The following is a 22,304-nucleotide window of genomic DNA, read 5'->3' as shown; positions in this document are numbered from 1 at the left end:
TCTCTCTCTCACTGACAATGGCATTTGAGCATTCTCTCTCTCTCTCTCTCTCTCTCTCTCTCTCGCTGACAATGGCATTTGAGCATTCTCTCTCTCTCTCTCTCTCTCTCTCTCTCTCGCTGACAATGGCATTTGAGCGTTCTCTCTCTCTCTCTCTCTCTCTCACACACTCACACACACACACACACACACACACACACACACACACACACACACAGGATCACACACCACGCTGTGCTTCATCTCTTAATTCTCACCACATCTCAGACACACTAACTATTGTTTCCTATCTTCCCATGACACAGAGGAAGCGGTTACTTGAGAAAGTCATGTAATGGCCCAGGTCACAGAACTTAAAGTGGAGGGGTTCTCTTTGGCCCCAGACTGGCTACTTAAACATGTCAGTGGGTGCTGAGAACCAGACTCTCTGGGGATTGTTTTGGGACTTGGGGTTACTGATCTTAGACAACCCTAAGATGGGGTCAGGAAAGATGACTTGGTGGGCTGACAGTAACCAAGGATGGCCTTGCCTAGCACTCAGGAAGCTCAGGAGATGAAGGCACCCTGAAAATGACCTGGGTGGGGGGCATTGCATCTGTGTCAATCATAGATTATCTGCCATCCAAGGACGGCATGACTTGCAGGGGAGTTGGCTGTTCTTAAGCTCCAGTTCTAAAGGGGGGCTCAGCAGAGGGCACTGATTTCTATCCCCAAGGGTGTATATAGAGATAGGACAGCATGGGGTCCTGGCAGTGGTGGCAGCTCCTGGGGTGGAGTTGGGGTAGGGCAGGGGGAGTTAAAAAGGGTCAAGTAAAGAGCACAGGCTGGGAGTGAGGACCTCTGAGTCTTCAGGGGCAGGGAAATGAAGGCAGCCCAGGATGGAGTTGTTGTGGGCAAGACAACATAGCAGCACAAGTTTGGGGTGTTTCAGGAGTGAACAACTTTAAAAGGGCCTGGGAGACAGTTGGAGCTCATTAGGCCCTGGGCTTGATCCCCTGCATAAAGTGGGTGTGGTGCACACCTGGAATCCCAGCACTCAGGAGATGGAGACAGGAGGATCAGAAGTTCAAGGTCATCTTCAACGACATGGTGAGTTTAGGGGCCAGCTTGAGACCCTATTTCTGTGTCTGTAATAAGGACCAGACCTTAGTAGGCCCACAGATCTTAGTATAACTGACTCCACGATGGAAGAGTCATTCGTGCTGTAAAACTCATCACTTAGACACCACCATTTGCCAAAACTAAAACAAAGGCCTAATCCATCAGAGCTCATAGTTCTGGGAAGGTCTCAACATGTACGACTCTTGCAGGTCTCAACATGTACGACTCTTGCTTCTGGCATCTGCAGTTTCACTTCTGGCAAACTGTTCTTGTTAACTGAAATGTGTCAATCCAGAACATGTTTTTTTTTGTGCTTAAAAGCTCACCCTGAGAAAGGCTTGGTGCTACACTGGGATTCCAAACACCCAGTGCAGTCTCCATCCAGCTAATAAAGACTTGCTGTTGGCTTAAACCCATGGCCAAGCAGTCTTCCCCTGTGGATACTCAGCAACATCTCAAAAAAATGAAAAACAAAAAAACAACAAAAACCAACCAAACAAAAAACAAGCAAAAGGTATGGAAAGGGCTTAGAGAGATGGCTTAGTTAATCATGCTTGCAGCTCCCCCAAAGGACCTGAATCCTGTTCCCAGCACCAACACCAAACACCTCAAACCACCTGCCACCTCAGCTCCGAGGGATCTAAATGACTTCTTTTGGCCTCTGCAGTACATGTGGCACACACTCACAGGCACAGCTTCACATGCACAGCAGTAAAAATAGGTTTTTTTTTTTCAAGACAGAATTTATCTGTGTAACCCTGGCTATCCTGGAACTTGCTCTATAGACCAGGCTGGCCTTGAACTAAGAGATCCACCTGCCTCTGCCTCCAAGTGCCACTACTGCCACGACCACCTAACAATAATTAAAAAAATCTCTTTAATTAAAAATTAATAAGGGTAAAAAAATTAATAAGGGGCCAGGTAGTAGTGGTGCATACATTTAATCCCAGCACACAGGAGGCAGAGGTAGGTGGCTCTCTGAGTTCAAGGCCAGCCTGATCTATAGAGTGAGTTCCAGGACAGCCAAGGCTACACAGTGAAATCCTTTCTCGAAAACAACAACAATAATAGTAGTAATAATAGATGGTGATATGGCTATATAAGTGGTAGGACATTCGTCTAGCATGTGTAAGGCCCTGGGTTTGATCCCCTCCCCCCTGTCCCACAAAATAAGTTAGCCTTATATAAGCCTTACTGTTTGTGGAAACATATAACAAGAATGTGACAAGAGCCTGAAGATCCGGTTCCAGCTTAAGAGCACTGGCTGTTCATCCCATGGATCCACATGGCAGCTCACAACCATCTATAACTTCTATAACATCTATAACAAGATACCCTGGTCTGGCCTCCCTGGGCACCAGGCACACATGTGAGATAATACCTTCAGGCAAAACACCCATACACAAAAAATAGTAAAATAAAACTTAAAGAAAAAAAAAAAAAGAAAATGACAAGCCCCTTAGGATTTAAGCAGCAGGAAGTGGGGGAGGAGAGGCCCGTCTCTCACCAACTCAGCGATGCCAGGCTGGTCATGGAGGAGGCATGTGTTCTCGGAGGGCAGAAGCCCAACTCTAAGGCCTCTGTTTTCCCATCAGCCCCTTAAGCTTGCTGCTCATTCCCTTCTCACACTGTTATCTATCAAACACTGAGTGCTTAGCCTTGGGGACGAGAAGGTCCCTGCAAGGCCACCTTATGCCAAGTGTTTCCTAGGAGGAAACAAATGGAAAATCTGGGCCTGGTGGCACCAGCCTGCAACCCCAGCCACTCGGGAAACTGAGGCAGGAAGAGTATAAGTTTAAGGCCAGTTTGGACTATAGAGTGAGATCAAGGACACCCCGGGCAACTTAGTAACCCTTGTCTCAAAGTAAACAGGACAGCAACTTTGTAAAATGTCACAAACACGACTCTCAGCAGGTAGAAGCATTTGCTATGCAACACTGCCCACCTGAGTTCGATCCTGGAACCCACGTGAAGGTAGGAAAGAAGTGACTCCGCAGAACGGTCCTCTGATCTCCACACATGCGCACACACAACACACACACAACTACAATGACAGTGAATAAAAACGAAACAACAAAAATAAAAACAAAGCACTCTCCAAGACCCACGTGTGGGTGTGCACTGTCCTGCCTCAGACTTTGATGGGATTTTGTTAATTAATGGGGGACTGGACTTTCCCTAGGAATCTCATGCTGAGAAGGAAAAGGCTGAGGACCTGATGCTGACCAGATGGGGAGTTTGTCTCCCAGGAGGAAAGGAAACCTCACACAGATGACGATGACGATGATGATGATGATGGGGGAGCCCCGACATCTTGGCCATGACTGCTTAGTTATGTATACCTCTCCCCTTCTAACCTGAACCTCATGTCAAGACTCCAGGATAGGCAAGGTGGTGGGAGTGGGGTGTCACTGGGCTTGGGGCCATACGCCATATTGAACACATCTCCTTTTCTACTTTCACTATTACCTGTCCCTTGAGGACAGGTGGCAGAGACTAGCTGTTAGAACTACCAAGGGCCCACACCCTGACCCTGACAACTCCAGGGATGGTCTCTTGTCTGGCTTCCCTCTCATGCCTATTTTTAATTCTATATTGAATCCTTTTCAAAAATCGCTCCATTTCTGCTTACCACAGACAGGCCCTGAAACACTCTGCTAAGACCAAGAACACTGTTCTCTGCAGTAGAGGTCTCTGAGACAATACCTCCTGTTGCTGTGGATGACAGTACAAGGCTGTCCCTGCCAGCCGACCCTCTCTGTCTGCTTACACAGTACATTCACTGCCTAAGAACAGTAGGACATCAGAGGATGTGCCCGTGTCTGAACCCAGATGCACCGGTGCTTGTGTGTTCTGCTATTCCATGTAAGACACTGAGCACTTCTGGGAAGGAGGCACCTCTGCCCACAGGAACTTGTCCCCGTCTCCCACAACAGGCTGCTTCCCTGTATTCCACCAGGCCTCCTCATTCTGCTCCAGGAGGCGGCTGTGGACTTCCTCCTCTATGAGGCCTGTTAATTACGGATGCAGAGTGGGCTGCTTACATTCTGAACCTGATATGAGAGTTGCTGATGGCACGGAACCCTCGATGCTGCTCCCGACAGACGGAAGCCTCTCCCCCTGCCTGACTCGCTGGACCCAACCCTGGTGCCTTATGTGTTCCATAAAATTTGTTTCAAACCTTGCTTGTTGGCTTTTTCTCCTCTGCAATATGCCGCTTTGTAGTTTGGCTCTGTTTGGGAAAATTAATCAACAGCTGGGCCTCTTGTGCCGCTTATCCCTCCTTCTCGAAGTGGTCAAGAGGTTAATGAGTGTTTTTGGGCATCGGAGGAGAAAGAGGATGGAAGGGCTTTGCCCCTCCCTTATACAAAGGAGGACATTTGAAAGTTTATCCCTGGGTCCCCTTAAATACACTCAGTGGGTGGGAGGCAGTGTAAATGGGGTGAACCTAGGCTCCTTACATGCATGCTAAGGGGGCTTGTGCACCCGCCTGCCTGTCAGAGCTTAGCAGAGGGGCCCAGGGGATAGCAAAGACACTCCCCTGGCCTGCGTGTACTTTCTTTTTCCCTTTTTCTATTTTTCCGTGTATGTTTGTGATGTGCCTATATGTATGCATGTTTTTTGCATGCATGTGTGGGTGTGTGTGCATGTATGTACACATGCATGGGGTGCATGCATGTATATGTGCATGCCTGTGGAAGCCAGAAGTTGTCAGGAATCATCCCCTCTTTCTTCCACCTTATTCACAGAGGCAGGGTCTCTCTCTCAGCCAAACCTGGAGCTCACAGACATGCCTGGTCTCTTTTGCTAGCCCGCTTACTCAGGATGGGCTCACACAAGGGCTGTCATGCCCACTGGGCATTTATCCACATGCATTTTGCTGGAGGAGGACATGGGATGAGTCAGGAAGGCAAGCCTGACTGTCAGTCAGGGTTTGTGGGTTGCAGTGAGACCAAAGCACATGGCCTCATCCACCGCTCATTCAGCCCAGCGTGGCTGCCAAGTGCCCTGGGTCCTGCTCACCATCAGGACAGACTGAATGTGACCTACAGTCCTTTTCAGCTCCCATGTCCTTTAATCTACTGCTTCTCCCCGCTTGCAGAGCAAGCGCCCCTGTTACAGTGGCACTTACCACAGTGGTAATAGAATTGACATTTAGAACTCTGGTGATCTCTTACTAGCTAGTAGGGGCATGAGGTGAGGACTAGGAAGGAAGCACTCTGCCCTGCTGGCCTCACTCAGCCCAGCGCCCCAGCTGGAGTCTGTGATCAGTTCGTATGCACTGGTTTCATCCAGACATTCAGGACATTGGGGGTGGGGTTGCTGGTTTTAGACAGTGTCTCCTATAGTCCAGGCTGTCTTCCAACTCTCTGTACTTCAGACTGGCCCTGAACTTCTGATTCTCTGTCTTCCCCTTCATATCCAGTTTATGTGGTGCTGAGGATTGAACTGAGGGCTTTGTGCATGCAGGCAAGCATTCTGTCAACTGAGATATAGCCCCAGCAGGGAACACACTGCACTAGAGCAGGGGCTGTTCCATGCTGATGCTGATGCTGACTCTGGATGCTACACTGTCACTACCCCCTTAGATGTAGGAGGGAGGTCAAGGCCTGCTCTGTTACAGCCCTGCTCTGGGCTGCAGTGGCTCCTGTTCCTCTGGTGCATTAGGGTCGGCTCTCCAGCCAGGCCTTCAGGGCCCAGTCACTTGAGTTCCCACTGCCTCTCACTGCTCTCCTACTCTGCTCCTCTGTGCCATCTGAGCCTGATGCTCTCAGAGCCCCCAGACACCTTCCCTGGTCTGAGTTCAGGGGACTATATCGCCCTCTTTACAACTTTGTTTTGTTCACAAAATGGGGTCTCTTTCCTGTCATCCTCCTGCTTCAGCTCTTGAGTGCTGGAATTACAGTGTACCTCCCCACACACATCAGGTTGTTCCACCTCCTTTTTCCTGTTTGTTCACCACCCCTTTCTATAGCATCTCTCATTTTTTAGTCATAACCAAACCCCTTCCCCTCATGGAGTGTATAATTCCTCTTACAAATGAGATCACTAGTCATCATACCTAGGGAGAAAAGGCTGGGGGCAGGGCTGTACTGAAGGGGCGGGGCTATGGTGCAGGGGTGGGGCTATGGTGCAGGGGCAGGGCTGTACTGAAGGGGCGGGGCTATGGTGCGGGGTGGGGCTATGGAGCAGGGGCAGGGCTGTAGTGCAGGGGTGGGGCTATGGTGCAGGGGCAGGGTTGTAGTGCAGGGGTGGGGCTATGGTGCAAGGGCAGGGCTGTGGGGCAGGGGCAGGGATGGAGATGTGGCTCACAGTCACAGCTGGTTCTTCTGTGTCAATATCACAGGCCTGGTGGTTTCAGGTCTGTAGCCCATGTCCTTTCTGCGCATTTCCTGGAGCTTTCTGAATCCTTCTTAATCACTGTTGCATTTGAGCTTCATGCCAGCCTCAGGAGACCAGGGTCAGGTGTGTAGAAGATAAAGGTAATATCCAGAAGAGCACAGTGACTTAATGGTGAGTAGGGCGGAACGCTGGCTAGAGCCCAGACCTGACTCCTGACTACTCCACTCCTAGGCAGCGGCTGGAGGTGAGTCTGGTTGTGGAGCTCTCAGCTCAGGATCCTAGCCCCCTACCCCCTGGGTCGTGGACAGATACATTCTGCAAGTCTGAGAGATTCCGTGGCACCTGACCTACCTCCCAAGGAAGACAAAGGTGGGAGGCCATCTGGCTCCAACTGAGATCTTCCCACTTGTCTGGGAAGGTCCCTAGTCAATTAGAACCCTCATCATAATTCTCTCCTCTTCCGGTAGTGTGGACTCAAGGCTAAAGCAGGTTCTAGGTTCAGTGTTGAGCTCAGCTACGGTATACTGGGGAAGGTCACTTTGCCTCCCTGAACATCAGTTTCTTCTTGTGCAAGGTGGGAGTCCTCACAGCCCCTCCCCCCATCTGAAGCTTGTTGTGTGGAGTGAGCAGAACACAGTCCTGGGCTGGCTATGCTCAGCACTCACCATGCACGCCCTCAGAGCCACGCATCATTCTGCCCGTAGAGGCTCTGGACACAGCCTCGAGAATCCAAGGCTCAGACCCAGGTCCTGGATCCTGGCCAGCAGAGGTCCAAGCTATGCAAGTGACTCTGGGCAAAGAAGGAGTCTGGGTATATTGGAAGCCCACGTGCCTGGGACCGACCCTGACTCCTCCAGCTGACACAGAGATGGCAAGGCCACCGCCCGAGTGACGAGGACACTGAGGAGGGCAGCAGGAGCTCGGCAGGAAAAGGATGGGATGGGATAGGAAGAGAAGACTCAGCACTTTCCCCTAATGAAGCCACAAACCACAGAGTCCCAGAGGGAGATGCTAGCCTGAGCCTCGGTGACACAAAGCCAATTCTCTCTACTTTGCTCTGTGGATTAATTGCCAACATGATTTAACTTCCTGGTACACACCACCTGAGTGTCTTCACCACTCTCCTCCCTGCCCAGGGGAGAACAAGCTCCTGACAGGCAGGTGAAGGGCATGAGAGCATCAGCTGGAGTTCTCACCTCTGCCCGACCCCAGCTCTGCTGCATCGTTTTGCTATGTGACCAGAGGCAAGTCACTCTCTCTGTCAGCCCTTAGTTTCCTCCCCAGCAGAATGGGGGGAGGGGGCTAAGGAAGTGCAGTGTGTCCTTCTAGCTCTGCTCCTGAGAGAGCATTCTCAGCTCTCCACAACAAGCTCTGGGCAGCGACTCACTCTCTGTCCTTGCTTCTGCATGGCCATCATTCTTTGCCCATTGTACAGAGAGGCATGCGGGACTCTAAGAGGCTGAGCACATGGCTGTGGGCCATGTAGATGCTGAGGGTCAGATTCAGCTTCCTACCCAGCCCCACTTGACCTCAAGACCTTGCCCATGTTTAACTCAAACCTGGCATAGTCCCATGACATACCTTAACAAGCATCATTGAACATCTACTACAAGTCAAGTTTTATTCTAAGCACTGAATGCATTTTATACTGTTCAATCCTAAGGATCACATGAACAGAATATGCATGTGTTCCCTGTGTTACAGGTGAATTGTTATTGTTTGTAGCTCAGCCTAGCTTCAAACTCTCTATGTATCTGAGGATGACCTTTAACTTCTGATCCTTCTGCTTTCACCTCCCAAGTGCTAGGATTACAGGTGTGTGCCACCATGCCAGGTTTATGGGGCGCTAGGAATCAAACCCAGGGCTTTGTGCATGGTTGGTAAGCATTCTACTGACTGAACTACATGCTCAGCCCCATCTCATAGATGAAAAACTGAATTTTTTAAAAGCCAGCAAATGGCACACATGTGCTTGCCATGTAAGCCTGTGACGGAGAACCCACAGTGGAAGGAGAGAAACAACTCCTGAAAGTTATCCTCTCTCTCTCACACACACACACACACACACACACACTGTAGCATGCATATACCTGCCTCTGCTCCAAGAATAATGATAAAAAAATGAAATCCAAGCCTTGAGATACTCAAGTAACTATCAAAGCCACATATCAGGAGGCAGCAGTGCTAGAATGTGTGTGTGTGTGTGTGTGTGTGTGTGTGTGTGTGTGTGTGTGNGTGTGTGTGTGTGTGTGTGTGTGTGTGTGTGTGTGTGTGTGAGAGAGAGAGAGAGAGTGTGCATGAATGTGTGTGAGAGTGTGTATGCATAAATACATGTGTGAATGTGTGTGAGTGAGCTTGTGTTTGAGTGTGTGTGACCATGTATTAGTATGTGAGTGTGCAAGTGTGTATGTATGTGCATGAATATGTGTGTGAGTTAGAGTATATGTGCATGTGTGTGCACCTGAGTGTGAGTGTGTATGCACATGTGTTCATGAATATGTGTAAATGTATGTGTATGAGTGTGTGTGTTAATATTTTTGGTAATTTTTAAAGCTTTGCACAGTCTTGTTCACGCAACTACATCAGCTAGAGGGTAAATTTGTCATGCTTAATATGCGTCAGGAAAAAATCTTTTATGACAATAATTGAGACAGTAGACTATGATGGGGGGTGGGGCAGGGAATGAAAAACTGCTTTTCTGCTCTTAGAACAATGGTGATGAGCAATGGAACAGGAAGTGCACAGGTGTGCTTTGTGTGTCGCCTGGCTGTCATTTCCACCCTGCACTCTCTCCTGGCCACACCTGCCCTCATTCCAAAGTTCCAGCTCAGGAACCACACACCCTGAGGGAAGCTGGTGGAAAGACCTCTTTAAAGGATGCCAGAAACCTTGAGCAGAGAAAATTCAATTGCTGCCCCACTGATCTGGCGTTCGTGACTCTGGCCCCCTCCTGCCTTCCCTAGCCCAAGCAGCTAAGCTTTGCATATGACCTATGGACAGAGCAGAGAAAGCTGAGAAAAATGCGGGAAGGAGTTGGTTCATTTGGGTGATGGAGTGCCTGCTCCCTTTGCCAGCATGCAGGGCTCAATAATGGCAGACAGGGCTTCAAAAAATTGCAGCATGAATAGATGAGCCCTTTAAGGTAATAGAAATGCTGTCATCCTAGGGAGAAATATGGGCCCAAGTCCTGAGGGAGGGGACACTGGGCCCTTCTGCCCTGCCTCCTGAGCTCTCTGTCCCCATTACAACCAGAACTGAAAGAAGGCATCAGGCTGAGGGATGGTCAGAAAAACACCTTATCTCCAGGCCCCCCCCCCAAGTCTCCATGCAGGGAGGAGGCTGCAGAAGGGGACTGGGAAATCAAGTCACTCAGCCTGGCTGTGACCTTGCAGTCTGCTCCCTGCAGGCACTGTCAGGACAGCAATTAGTTTTAGACCGGTGTGCGCAGGAAGTTCTATCAGGCAGTGTCTTAAAGAGAGCTGTGCTGGGCATCCCAGGGGCTTGTGGGTGTGGCTGTGAAATTAGACTGTTTCCCTCAGTGCTGAGAAAGCCTACTGTCCTTTCTGGTGACATAGCTGCCCTGCAGGTCCCACTCCAGAGGAAACTGCAGCTAAGGGTTTCCTTACTCTTCTTACTCATCTGCACCTGCATTCCAGACAGACTCTCAGGGCTCTTCAAGTGGGCATCAGCAGGATCGAATGTCGTGGGTGGCATCAACCTTTTAAACATGACCATCATGGCTGACACTTGTTGAAAGATGACTAATATACTCTTTGCATACACTAATTAGCTTGATCAGCATACTAACCCTAGCAATTTGCGATCATTTCCTTTTCACATACCATAAAACAGGCACAGAGAGATGCTATACTGTGACCCTGAGGTCACACGGCTATAAAAAGCAGTGAAGCCGCTATCTGAAGGCTGGGAGCCTGGTTCCACATCTCTGTGACCTCTGAAGGTGTAAGGTGAGCTGTCTAAGGTACACCATTGCGGCAGGAACTCAGAGGTGGTGCTGAAGGACAGCGACTCCAGCTATCGCTTTAGAGAAGGGTTTAGCTAGATGATTCAGCAGTAGGAGTTAAAAGGGTGGCTGCCACCAAATCTGATGACTTGAGTTCAGCATCTGGAACCCACGTGGTAGAAGGAGAGAACTGACTCCTGTACATGGCTTCTGCATGTATCCCACACAATAAATAAATAAATGTAATAAAAATAAACAAACCTCAGAGAGGCTCGTGGGGATGGGCAAAGATTCAAGCCCTAGCCTCAACTGGCAAGCAGCCCAAATTCCTCTTCCTATAGATGTCAGTCTGGGATCATCTACATTAATGGCCCTGCTATTCCCAAGGACTTCACTTACCAAAGAGACTTCACCAAGCAAGCTGTCCATGTGGCAGGCAGGGTAGGTGATGGTGGCTAAGAGGTATGGGGCCAGGGGAGACAGGCTGTTCTCAGGGAGGCAGCCTAAGCAAAAGCCATGGGCTTTGTATGTATAAGAAGTGAATCTGACAGAGAAGACTGTCTATGGAAGTGAGGTCATCTGAGGAGCTGGACTGGATGTTCATAGACACAACAAAAACAAGGCTGTTGCGATGAAGAGGGGAGAGACAGGTTTGGGGCAAAGTGAGTTATGTGTGGTCACAGAGCAGATGAAATGAGGCTGGAGAGTAACAAGAGATAGAGGTGTAAATTTCCTTTGGTGGCATTGAGAAGTCACAGGGACCGGTAAAATGCACCCAGCCTGCAGGAGGGTGAATGGTTCCTTATGGCTGGCCTCTCCCGTGTCCCCCCTCCCCCCCCCCCACGGTTCAGCTATTTCTTTAGCCAGGGGACTAGGGAAGACAGGTCCTCCCCTCCTCTCAGAGATGCTGTCAGGACAGGGCTACAAGTACCCCAGGACTTTAACAAGACATTCTCCCCACTGCCCTGCCTCGCCCCCAGGCTATTTGGAAGAGCAGCCAGCTGAGATGTGTGGTGCTGTCCACGGTGCTGAAATGCTGTTCCACCCAATCAGAGGCAGGCACTCCTTGTGCCCACAGTTTTCTTTGGGCAGAAAATTTCATTCCTGTTTTACAAAGGAGATTCAGAACCTAAAACATGAGCAGAGCCAATACTATGAACTTGCTTCTTGCATCCTAGCCCAGCACTTTCCCCGCAGAGGGAAGACCTTGTGCCCTTCATCAATGGATGTCCTGAGTGGTCCTTTTGCCAAGGCTAAGCTAACACAAAAAATAAACTTCTCTTCTTCTACCCCCATCCTCACCTCTTTCTCTCAGCTGATGACAGTGGCATCTCACATGACATCCTGAGGGACCAGTCAGAATGGGCCAAGGGTGCTGGAGTAAGCCTGCCTAGAGCAACAGGTGTGTGCACTCATGAGTCCACTCACCTGGGGTGCCTGGGTACAGCTCACCCTGATACCCTCTGGGGGTCACATGTGTGCTGGGATTGAGAAAAACTCTCTGCCCGTGTAGCTTAGCATCTTAGCAGGTAGCTATTGGATTCAGGTGCTGATCTATAACTTCTATAGGAAGCTCCCTACTCTTACAACAAACCCTTTGTCACAGCTAAGGACATTCAGGCTTGAGCAGGACACAGGGCTCACCATAAGCAATGGAGGCAGTGGAGAACTGGGGTTTGAACTCCAGTCTGTGTTGTTCTGGAGTGTCTTGTCTCTCAAAGCTCATTACCTTTTGTACATGAAGTGGCTCCTGTCACTGTGGCTTTCTAAGCCTGGCCAAGTTCCTCTCCCTGTTTAAACTTCAGCTCATTTGCAAGCTGAGGAAAGTGGAAGTGTACATCTATAGGGCTCTCATGAGACATAAACCAAATGATGCATGCAACAAGAACACAATGAGTGCTCTCCACTAGGCTGGATGTGATTACGATCAGACAAGGTCTTTGATGGCTGGCTGGGTGTCTGATGAGCCTTGCCACACCCCAAGTCCTTGGCATCATAAACACCAGGGCTTAGAAATGAAGGGACAAGCAGGAGGGTCATCATCATCAACACACCAAGCAGAGCTATTGCTATTCTGCATTCCCAGGGCCTCATGGGGTGGAGACTACCTGGCTGTCAAGTCCCTGAATACCCAGCGACAGTTCTATACCGCCTCATCAGCACCAGCCCAGTCCTCATAGGGTTAGCTTGCATAAAGTTGCTGTCACATTCTTTTAAAGGCCCTTGGAAGGGGGTTAGGGGTATAGCTCAGTTGAAAGAGTCCTGGTCTATCATGCATCCATTACCACACTGGCTACTCAAACCCAACATCAGGCAAGACTTAAAGACTCCTCCCATCCATCTTACACGTGCTTGGTTTCAGACCTCTGGACAACAGTGAGACTGTGATGCATATTTTACTCATCAACAGAGACCTGGATTCCAGGTTCCTTCCCACAGCATCCCTCAGTCCCTAGTCCCTTCTCCCAACCTTGAACTTTCCAGCCCAGGGGCTGAGCTGCCCTTCCCTCAGAGGTCCTCCCTATATAATCCCGACATTTTACCCCCTCTTTGTGTGTGTGCCCTTTCCCTCTTTCTTTATCCCCTCCCCCCTCCCCATGGCGAGTTCCCTGGCCTTGGTCCTTGGGGCTAGTGAACTCACCCATGGGAGAACAGCATGGATAATCTATCAGCATGGATAGGGAAACTGAGGCCCAGCAGGTGAAGGGACATATCCAAGGTTGCTGAGTTTAGGATGATACTCCAATACCCAGAAATGGGCTTTTAAAATTAGCTCTTTATTAATTCCCCATGTTGTGAAATCTTTCAGCAAACAGGCAGGTATGTAGTCACAAATCAACAAACACATAAAGTCACTGCTAATTATTACTAACTGTGGGATGCTTTGGGGGAGCCTGGGCTGAGCCTGCTCTGCTGATTGATGGCCCATCCCCCATATTACCAAGCTGGCTAATTGCAGGAAATCACATCATTCAGAAGCTGGGGTAAGGCAGGAATAATGGCATCTCCGCTGGAGCCTGGTGCTCCTGGGAATGAGTCAAGTCATTGAGAACAATGAGTGCTTTGTAATCACCTCCAACAGCCCCTGTCCAGCAACACCAGGCCCCAAGGAAAGTCTCTCCAGGTACATAATGAGGCTGAGCAGGACAGTCTGCTCACAATCTGTTTTAGCTTAAAGAGCCAGGTAGGCAGGACTGTGACACAGGTGACAGGCTGTGTATGATCTGATTACCAAGCCCCCCACCCACAGCTCAAGGACGAGAAGCCATTTACATTCTGGATGGGAGGCAGCAGTCTAGCTTTCAGACTAGTGGATTCCTGGCTGGGGTTGCGGGGGGCAGTGAGCACACGGACGGACCAATGAGCCCTTTCCCCATCCCTCCTGAAACCTCAATTTTGTTTTTTGAGTAGCAGTGACAAGTCAGACAGTGGGAGGCAACAAGGGGGACAGAGGAGAGAGTATGAACAGATCTATGACAATGTACATCATGAACCATGGGGACTCTCACCCCCACATAGTATACCAATGTGTCCATGACCTCTGCAAAGTAAACTGAAGTCGAAACATAAGGGTTCTTTGGAAAGTCGCTTGGATGATGTTTTGCTAGGGCAAACACATGAAGGAACGTTTAGCTGAAGCAGACACAGGAGAGAGGATGTTCTGCTAAAGCAAACATGTGAAAGGACACACGATGAAGGATTCTTTGCTAACAACATGCATGCATTGGTCTGCCTTACATTGCATAGTTGAGTTGCATTTGAGGGACTCCATAGAGAGAAACACAACAACAACAACAACAACAACAACAAAACATCTGGTGGTGTACTGTAGTTTCTTGCCACTTTTGCAGACTTGGGCTGATTGGATGCACATGCTGAGGTAAGACATGTGGAGGACACTTGATGTTTGAAGGGTATAAATAGGACTCTGCAGAGTTACAGAGGCAAGCTTGGTGGGTGAGTCTTTGCTGATCTTTACTTCCCTGAGAGAGGCACAGCTGAGAACTTCTGGTCTTCCTGATGGTCCCTCCTGCTGACTTGAGCCCAGCCTGAGGCCTGGCTGTCTCTCCTACGTCATATCACCGCTGTTGCTAACTTGACTCTACCGAACTGGACTGCTGGTGTATCCGTGAGGTGTTTATGCGTGGATCAAACTGCTGCCGCCTGCTAACTTGTGAACTGAACTGCTGATTTCCAGACAACACAGTTGCTCCAAAGAAACTTTCTAAACAGGTCCATTCCCCCCACCCCTTGCCCCCATATCCTTCCTTTTCCACTATCTCTGGTGGGTGGTGGGCTAAAGGGAGGTTAAAGCATTTAAGAACCATCATTAAAAATAAGTTTTGAAAAATATTAAAGTTTCAGTAAGCCATCTCAGAGGTCAGTGGGTTTAGGGCTGGGGGCATAGTTCAGTTGTTAGAGTTCTTGCCTAGCATGCATGAAACCCTGAGCTTTGCCCCTAGCGATGCATAAAATGGTGGTGTGTGTCTGTAATCCCAGCAGTAAGTGGGGAAAGGTAGGAAGACGGGGAGCTACACAGTGAGCTCAAGTCCAGCGTAGGCTGCCTGAGGTTGCATCTAAAACCAAGCTTAATAAAACAAAATCAGCAGGTTCATCCTCCCTTGCCCATTCACATTGGTGTAGGAAGGACCTGGGACCTGAAAGGAGAAGTCACTCCTAAGCCACAAGGCCTTCCTCAGTAGCCAGGCTAGGGCAGGGACAGAATGGCAGAACAGCAGTGGATACCTATCACCAAGTGCTTTTCTGCCTGACCTCTTGGTGATGGGATATCTTTAGTTCCAAATGACTATTTCCAAGACTCTAAATCTAGAGTGCTGCTATTATTATTAATTTTTAAAAATATGTGTGGGTGCTAGGCCTGCCTGTCTATTCATGTGGCTGGTGCCCTCGGAGACCTAAACGGGGAACTAAGTCCTCTGCAAGTGGAGGTTTAGATAGTTTTGAGCATCAATGTGGGTGCTGGGCACTGATGGCAGGGCCTCTGGAAGAGCTGTCAGTGCTCTTAAACACCGAGCCTCCACTCCAGCTCCTAGTGCTTCAATTCTTTGTGATAGTTATGGGCCAGAATTCATGCCAACACAGGCAGGCAAGTCAGAGAGAAACTGGGTGGAAGGGACAGACTTCTTTCCCTATCAAGACCATAGTGAGCATCCACCCAGCCTTAGCTCTGGCAAGGAGCATAATGGGACATGATGACATCTTGTCTGATCCTTGCTCTGCAGACCAGGGACATTTGCTCTCAAAAGATCCCCTGCCATGATAGTACCCAGGGCTTGGGACTCAGTAGATGTATCCCATGGCAGCCAGCCAGCTCACCACTGGATCAGGCACACCGGCACCTCCACGCCTGATGACCTTGCCGCCAAAGCTGAAAAGCCTGTTCTTGGAGAAGGAACCTTAGACAGTAGAGTGCTTGTCTGTCATGAACGGAATGAGGACCTAAGTTTCATCCAGAGCATTGCACAGGCCACGTTTGTTGGTCCATGCCTGTCATCCTAGCACTGGGAGAAGGTAGAGCAGAAGGACCAGAAATTCATTCAGGCTATACCTGGCACATAGCAAGCCAAAAAACCTACAATATATAAGACTATCTTTAAAACAATTACTTTAGGAAGGAAGGAAGGAAAGACAAAAAGAAAAATGCTATGTTATGTGTCTGGTTCCTGCACAGTGAGAACCACCGAGTAGCAGCATCCACATCCTGTGGGAACCTCTCAGATACCTAAAGCTTCACCACACCACAGACATGCTGGATCTGAACCTGAAATTTACCAATGCCCCTATCTAGAGTGGCTTTAGAAATCCCTTTTCTAAACCTGTAAACAACCTTGTAAGGTGAGTGCCCACTTCGTAGAGGAAGAAACCAAATCCAGAGACTGGGTCCAAGGTCACACAATTGGTAGGTAGGACAACCAGGATGTGTGTGACCTGGCCACAGGTTTCAACTCCAAAAACACTTCTCAAAGCACAATGGGAATTGCCCCATGAGGATGTCCAAGTGTGGGAGGCTCTTCTGACCAGCTGAGCATATCCCATCCCAGTATCAACGCCCCCGCCCCCAAATCAAACCTTGTAAACCCAGCATGATTGATGAGGAAATACAAACTGAACAAACACGTAAGGGAAACGTTCGCTCTACCTAGTAATCAGACATGCAAATGAGAGCAACATTTAGGAGCTATTCTCTACCTATATAATTAGCAATCCTGGAAAAAAAAAATAGGCAAGAAAAAATTGTTCTGAACAAGGCACACGCATATACGACCCGAGACAGCTTAGATTTATATAATCCTTTGGGAAAGTGATCTGGCAACATCCATCAAACGCTGTGAATATATCGTGCCCGCTGACCTGGGAATTCACCCGGAGGAAATAATTCAACGGGACGGCGGAGTGGGGAGCTGCTTGTAAGAAGATGCTCGCTGCAACACTGGCTGTGAACATGGGGAAAATCCTAACTAATATTGTGCAGGAAGGGGAGGGCTGGGGAAACTGGGCATCTATCAGTTCCTGCTCCTCTAGGCAGCCATCTGAGAACTAAGAGGTCCAACCAGTGCAGAGAAACGTGAATAAAAGAAAGGATGGGGCTGGAGCTAGAGCTCAGAGGGCATACATTTCCTCAGTGTGGGAGGCTGTGGGTTCAGTCCTCAGGACACGCCCCCCAACACAAGCATCCGTCCACTACACACACACACACACACACACACACACACACACACAGACAGAGAGAGAGAGCGCTATCTAGCCTGGTAGTACATGCCTTTAATCACAGAGGTAAGTGTATCTCTGTGTTTTTGAGCCAACCTAGTCTACATAGTGAGTTCCAGGACAGTCTGGAATATATATAGTAAGAAGGCCTTGTTTTAAAACAAACAATCAAAAAGGAGACTACAAACTGCTTATGTGAGCTGGGGTAATAATGCTGTGAAAACTATTGTTTTCCCGGTGATGCTGTGGCAGTCAGCACCCGTGCACAGAGGGCAGGGTAGAACTGGACAGAGAAAAAGACACTTTCAGAGTCAGGGACAGTGACAGACTAACAGTGGCCCTTTTGCAGCCACTCTTGCAGCTGTAAACCTCAGAGAACAGCTTCAAGGGCTCTCAGTCACAGACTATGCCTGAAGGTGACATAGAAAGAGAGTCCTACCCCTCGTTTCTGGGTAGAGGGTCACACTCTAGATTGTCGCTGGCTCCCTGGGGAGCAGGGAGGCTGGGAGAGAGAGGCCCATCCTGACTTACCATGAAGCCTGGAGCACAAGTGCAGCTCCCGGTGATGCTGTGGCAGTCAGCACCGTTCTGGCAGGTGCAGGGTAGCTGGCAACCGTTGCCATAGTAGCCGGCAGGGCAGGACTCATTGCAGTAGTGGCCAGACCAGCCTGGTTGGCAGGTACAAGTTCCAGTAACTGGATGGCAGCTGAATAGAGGACAGAAGGAAGAAGAGAACAGGCTTGCGACTGTGTCCCTTCCTTTGGCCACAGTAGTAAGAGCAAAGGACCCCTGTGGTTAAGTTAGTCATGCCTTGTTTGTTTATGAGATGATACATGGCTGTACATAGGCTCTCATCGCTCCTGGGGGAGGGAGGGCATGAGGGAAGGTGACCATGACACTAGTAGCTCTCCATATCGTAGAGCACTGGTAGTTAAAATAGCATTAGTAGAAAGGGTGGCCTCTCTGACAATGGCTGTCTCCAAGGGACCGGCCACTTGGACTTCCTGAAGCTCTGTAACAGAGCTTGCAAGCTCTTTTTCCTCCCAGAACATATTCACTGTCCAGTTTACACACATAGGAATGCAATTGCGTTACCATATTTAATTATTTTCTTTTTGAGGCAGGGCCTATGGAGCCCAGGCTGGCCTTAAGCTTGCTGTATAGCTGAGGATGGTCCTGAACTTTGTGCATTTTTATGCAGTGTATGGGATCTCGGATGCCACGGCACATGTGTAATGCTCAGAGAACTATTTGTGAGAGTACGCTCGCCTTCTACCGGGTGGCTCCCGGGCGTAGGACTCAGGCCATTAACCTTGGTGGTAAGCAACTTTAGCTGCTAAGCTATCTCACCAGCTTCCACCCTTGAACTTCTGAGCCTGCTCTCTGCACCTCTACAGTTAACAGCTGTGTACCATTCCCACCGGTTCAGGCCCTGCTGAAATTCAAGCCCAGGGCTTTGTGCGTGCCAGGCAAGCAGTCTGTCGGCTGAGCTATCCCCAGGCCTCCGTGTTTAATTATTCTCTGTGTCTGTTGACTTGCTTGTTTTCTGTCCACCCACTAAGTTTCAGCTCCCTGGGGGAGAGCCTTGTCCGTCTTGTCACCTCTCGGGGCCCAGTGGGGTTCTCCGCACAGGGGAAATGCTGACCTAATGATGTGCTTAAAACGAACAAATTAATGAACAGACTAATCGTGAGCAGCCCAGCTAGCCTCTCTTCTGGGGGGCCATGGTGTTCTTGTTGAAAATGAGGGGGTGGACCAGAGAAGACGATTCTAGAATAATAAGCACCAGTAGCTAATAATCACTTCAGAAAATGTTTCGTCTCATTAATCATCCAGTCAAAACAACTGGCTATCACCTTCTCTCTATCAAAACATGGACGGGCTTTTCAAATGCTGGTAAAGGTTTCACAACAATCTGAGGTTACGTATCAGGAGACCTAAAAATATGCAGATACCCCGGCCTTGTAATTCTATTTCTAAGAATCTATCCTAAGGAAATAGCTGTGATTGTGGAGGAAGATTTATACACAGAGATGTTCCCTAGAGCATTATTTATAACAGAGGAAAATGGAAGCAATTTGAATAATAATAAATAATATGTGGCCAGGCTATGAAAGTACCAGGCACCTCACACATACATTTCTTATCTTCCACAAACCTGTGAAGTAGGAATGTGAATCTCCACTTTACAGGTGGCACCCAGAGGTTCGGAGACCTACCCAAGGTCACCCGGATAAGTGGGTGAGCACACCTTTAAAGCCAGCAGAGGCAGGAAGATCTCTGAGTTCAAGGTCAACCTGCTCTACAGAGTAAGTTCCAGGACAGCCAGGGCTACATGGAGAAACTATTTCTTGAAAAATAACAACAACAACAACAACATGCTTTCTGCTCTAAGTTGTCTTGGTCCTTGGTCCCAGTGTCTCTTTATAGGAATAGAACAGTTACTGAGACTCTAGGCAAACTCTGCAGGCTGAACTATATCCCAAGCCCTACAATTCTATTTCTAGAAACAGGACATCTAACTTCTTAATTTAAATTTCCCTTTGGAAAGATGCTGCAGAGTGATGGCAGACAATGATTTGATTTTTTTCATTTTTGCTTTTTTTTTTGAGACCAGCTGTCTTTGAACTCATGGCAGTTCTTCTGCCTGTGAAGGCCTCGCTTCCCCTGGGTGACCTGGCTGTTCAGGCAGTGCCAGGGGAGGCTTGGACCAAAGTCCCCATCACTGATGCACAGGCTGCCTCCTCTGTTATCAGGTTTCCCCCTTTCTTCCTTTTCCCCAGACACAGATTAATCACTAGCTAACAGGAGCCGAAAGCTGCACAATGCGGCAGCGGCTTCGAGGGGTGGGTTTTTCAGCCTTTCTTTTGCCCTGATGAGATTTCTATCTCTGTGGCATCTGCTGGCTAAATCAAATCTTTCAAAGGTAATCTGCCATCGTGGCTCCTGGAATTCATCTATGACAATCTAATTTCGGAGGGAACATTTAAGAGGCCTGACACCCAGACACTGTCCTCAAGGTGAATGATCTATGAAGGAGAGTGGCCTCTTTTGTGTTATCACGGAGTCCACAGAGGAAACTAAAGCTCACCAGCCTGCTCTTTCCCAGGGCAACCATAACTTCTCTGCAGCAGCCAAAGGGGAAGGAGCAGGGAGAGGCTGTGGGTGGGCAGGGGAGCAGGGCTCTCTTGGGCTGGGCTTAGAGCCCTATCTCTTCAGAAGGATGCCAGAGACTGGAAGCCACCATTTATCTCAAGTGCTACACAAGTTTAGGGACAAATGAGGCATGGCTTCTAATGACTGCCCCTCCATTCTGCTTCCAAAGACCACAAGAAATGTTGCTCCCTTTCCGAAGACTGGCTCAGAGAGGAGAGGCATAGATCAGGGTATTTTCTTAGCTGGGTAGTGAAGTACCAGCCCACCTCCATCTTAGACTTAAAAGCCATCTTATAGTAAAGACAAGCTAGTTTTTTTTGTTTTGTTTTGTTTTTTTCCTATGCCCCATCTGTAACCTGAACTACAAATGGTTCTGTTCTGCCTGTTCCAGGAATGGCAGTCATGTCTTTGTTTGAAAAACCAAGTTTATAACCATCTTGCAACCCTACCTTTGTTCAAAAGGTTGTATGACTGCCCTAGTAACTTGTTGTGCCCACCTTGCAACCATGTCTTTGTTTCCGGAGGTCATTCTGACTAACGTGTCAGGCTTCTGTTCATTCTGCTCCTGTAACCCTGCCTATTTCGCCCGACAAATCACCCACTTGGAAATCCTCTACATCTGAGCTATAAAAGCCTTGTCTTCCTCACCTCCGATGCTGACTTCTCAAACTCCCCTTAGGAGGAGGATGCCTGCCTGTATACACAGATAAAGAAGGTTGCTTTAGGGCTGGTGAGATGGCTCAGTGGGTAAGAGCACCCGACTGCTCTTCCGAAGGTCCAGAGTTCAAATCCCAGCAACCACATGGTGGCTCACAACCATCTGTAAAGAGATCTGACTCCCTCTTCTGGAGTGTGTAAAGACAGCTACAGTGTACTTACATATAATAAATAAATAAATAAATAAATAAATAAATAAATAAATAAATGAAGGTTGCTTTAGTTAATATGGCCATGATGGTTTGTGCAGTAGTCTTTCTCCTCCCATCTTTGAGATTAACAATAGATCTGAGGCCAGGATGGAGGGACAAACCCCAACTCAGTACCTGCAGCTTAACTGCCTTAAGATTAGAATCATAGGTCCTCCCTCTGCCTGCCTTTTTCTCTCTTCCCCTTCCTTTCTTCCCTCTCTCCTTTTTCCCCCTTCTTTCTCTCCTTCCCTCCTGTCCTCCCTTGCTTCCTTTCTCCCTCCCCATCCATTTTTTTAAATCTATTTTTTGTTGTTGTTGTTGTTGGTGGTGGTTTTTCAAGACAGGGTTTCTCTGAATAGCCCTGGCTGTCCTGGAACTCACTTTGTAGACCAGACTGGCCTCGAACTCAAAGTCCACCTGCCTCTGCCTCCCGAGTGCTGGGATTAAAGGCATGTGCCACCACGCCCGGCTCTATTATTTATTTAATGTTTATGAGTACACTGTAGCTGTCTTCAGACACACCAGATCTCATTACAGATGGTATGAGCCACCATGTGGTTACTGGGAGTTGAACTCAGGACCTCTGGAAGAGCAGTCAAGGTTCTTAATGGTGGAGCCATCTCCCCTGCCCCCATTTCCCTTGTTTAAGACAAGAGCCCATGATACCCATTCTGCCTTCCATGTAGCCAAGGATGACCTTGAACTTCTGACCCTTCTGCCTCTGTGGAATTACAGGTCTGTGCTACCATGCCCAGTTTATGCTGGGGCTCATGCATGCCAGGCAAATGCTCTACCAGCTGAGGCACACCCCTAGCTGCAAGACTTTTCTTTTTTCTTTTTTTTACAGATTTATTTATTTATTTTATGTATGTGAGTACACTGTAGCTGTACAGATGGTTGAGAGCCTTCATGTGGTTGTTGGAAATTGAATTTTATGACCTCTGCTGGCCCAAAGATTTATCTATTATTTTTTATATAAGTACACTGTAGTTGACTTCAGACGCACCTGAAGAGGGTGTCAGACTTCATTATGGGTGGTTGTAAGCCACCATGTGGTTGCTGGGATTTGAACTCAGGGCCTTTCTTTGGAAGAGCAGTCAGTG

General features: G+C 48.7%; 1 protein-coding gene across 2 annotated transcripts in view; it reads right to left on the bottom strand.

Moving 5' to 3' along the window:
* The window catches only part of Megf11 (multiple EGF like domains 11), a 316,961-nt gene that overhangs the window by 31,492 nt on the left and 263,165 nt on the right, over positions 1–22,304 (bottom strand). For both annotated transcript variants that reach the window (XM_021171815.1, XM_021171818.2), the window contains exon 10: positions 17,669–17,843. In XM_021171815.1, the coding sequence (XP_021027474.1) occupies positions 17,669–17,843 (175 nt within the window). The remainder of the gene's footprint in view (positions 1–17,668; positions 17,844–22,304) is intronic.

The sequence above is a fragment of the Mus caroli genome, chromosome 9 (assembly GCF_900094665.2).
Source record: "Mus caroli chromosome 9, CAROLI_EIJ_v1.1, whole genome shotgun sequence".
NCBI classification, from domain to species: Eukaryota; Metazoa; Chordata; class Mammalia; order Rodentia; family Muridae; genus Mus; species Mus caroli.
Note: the sequence above shows the minus strand (reverse complement) of the source record. Positions and strands in the feature narration are given on the sequence as shown.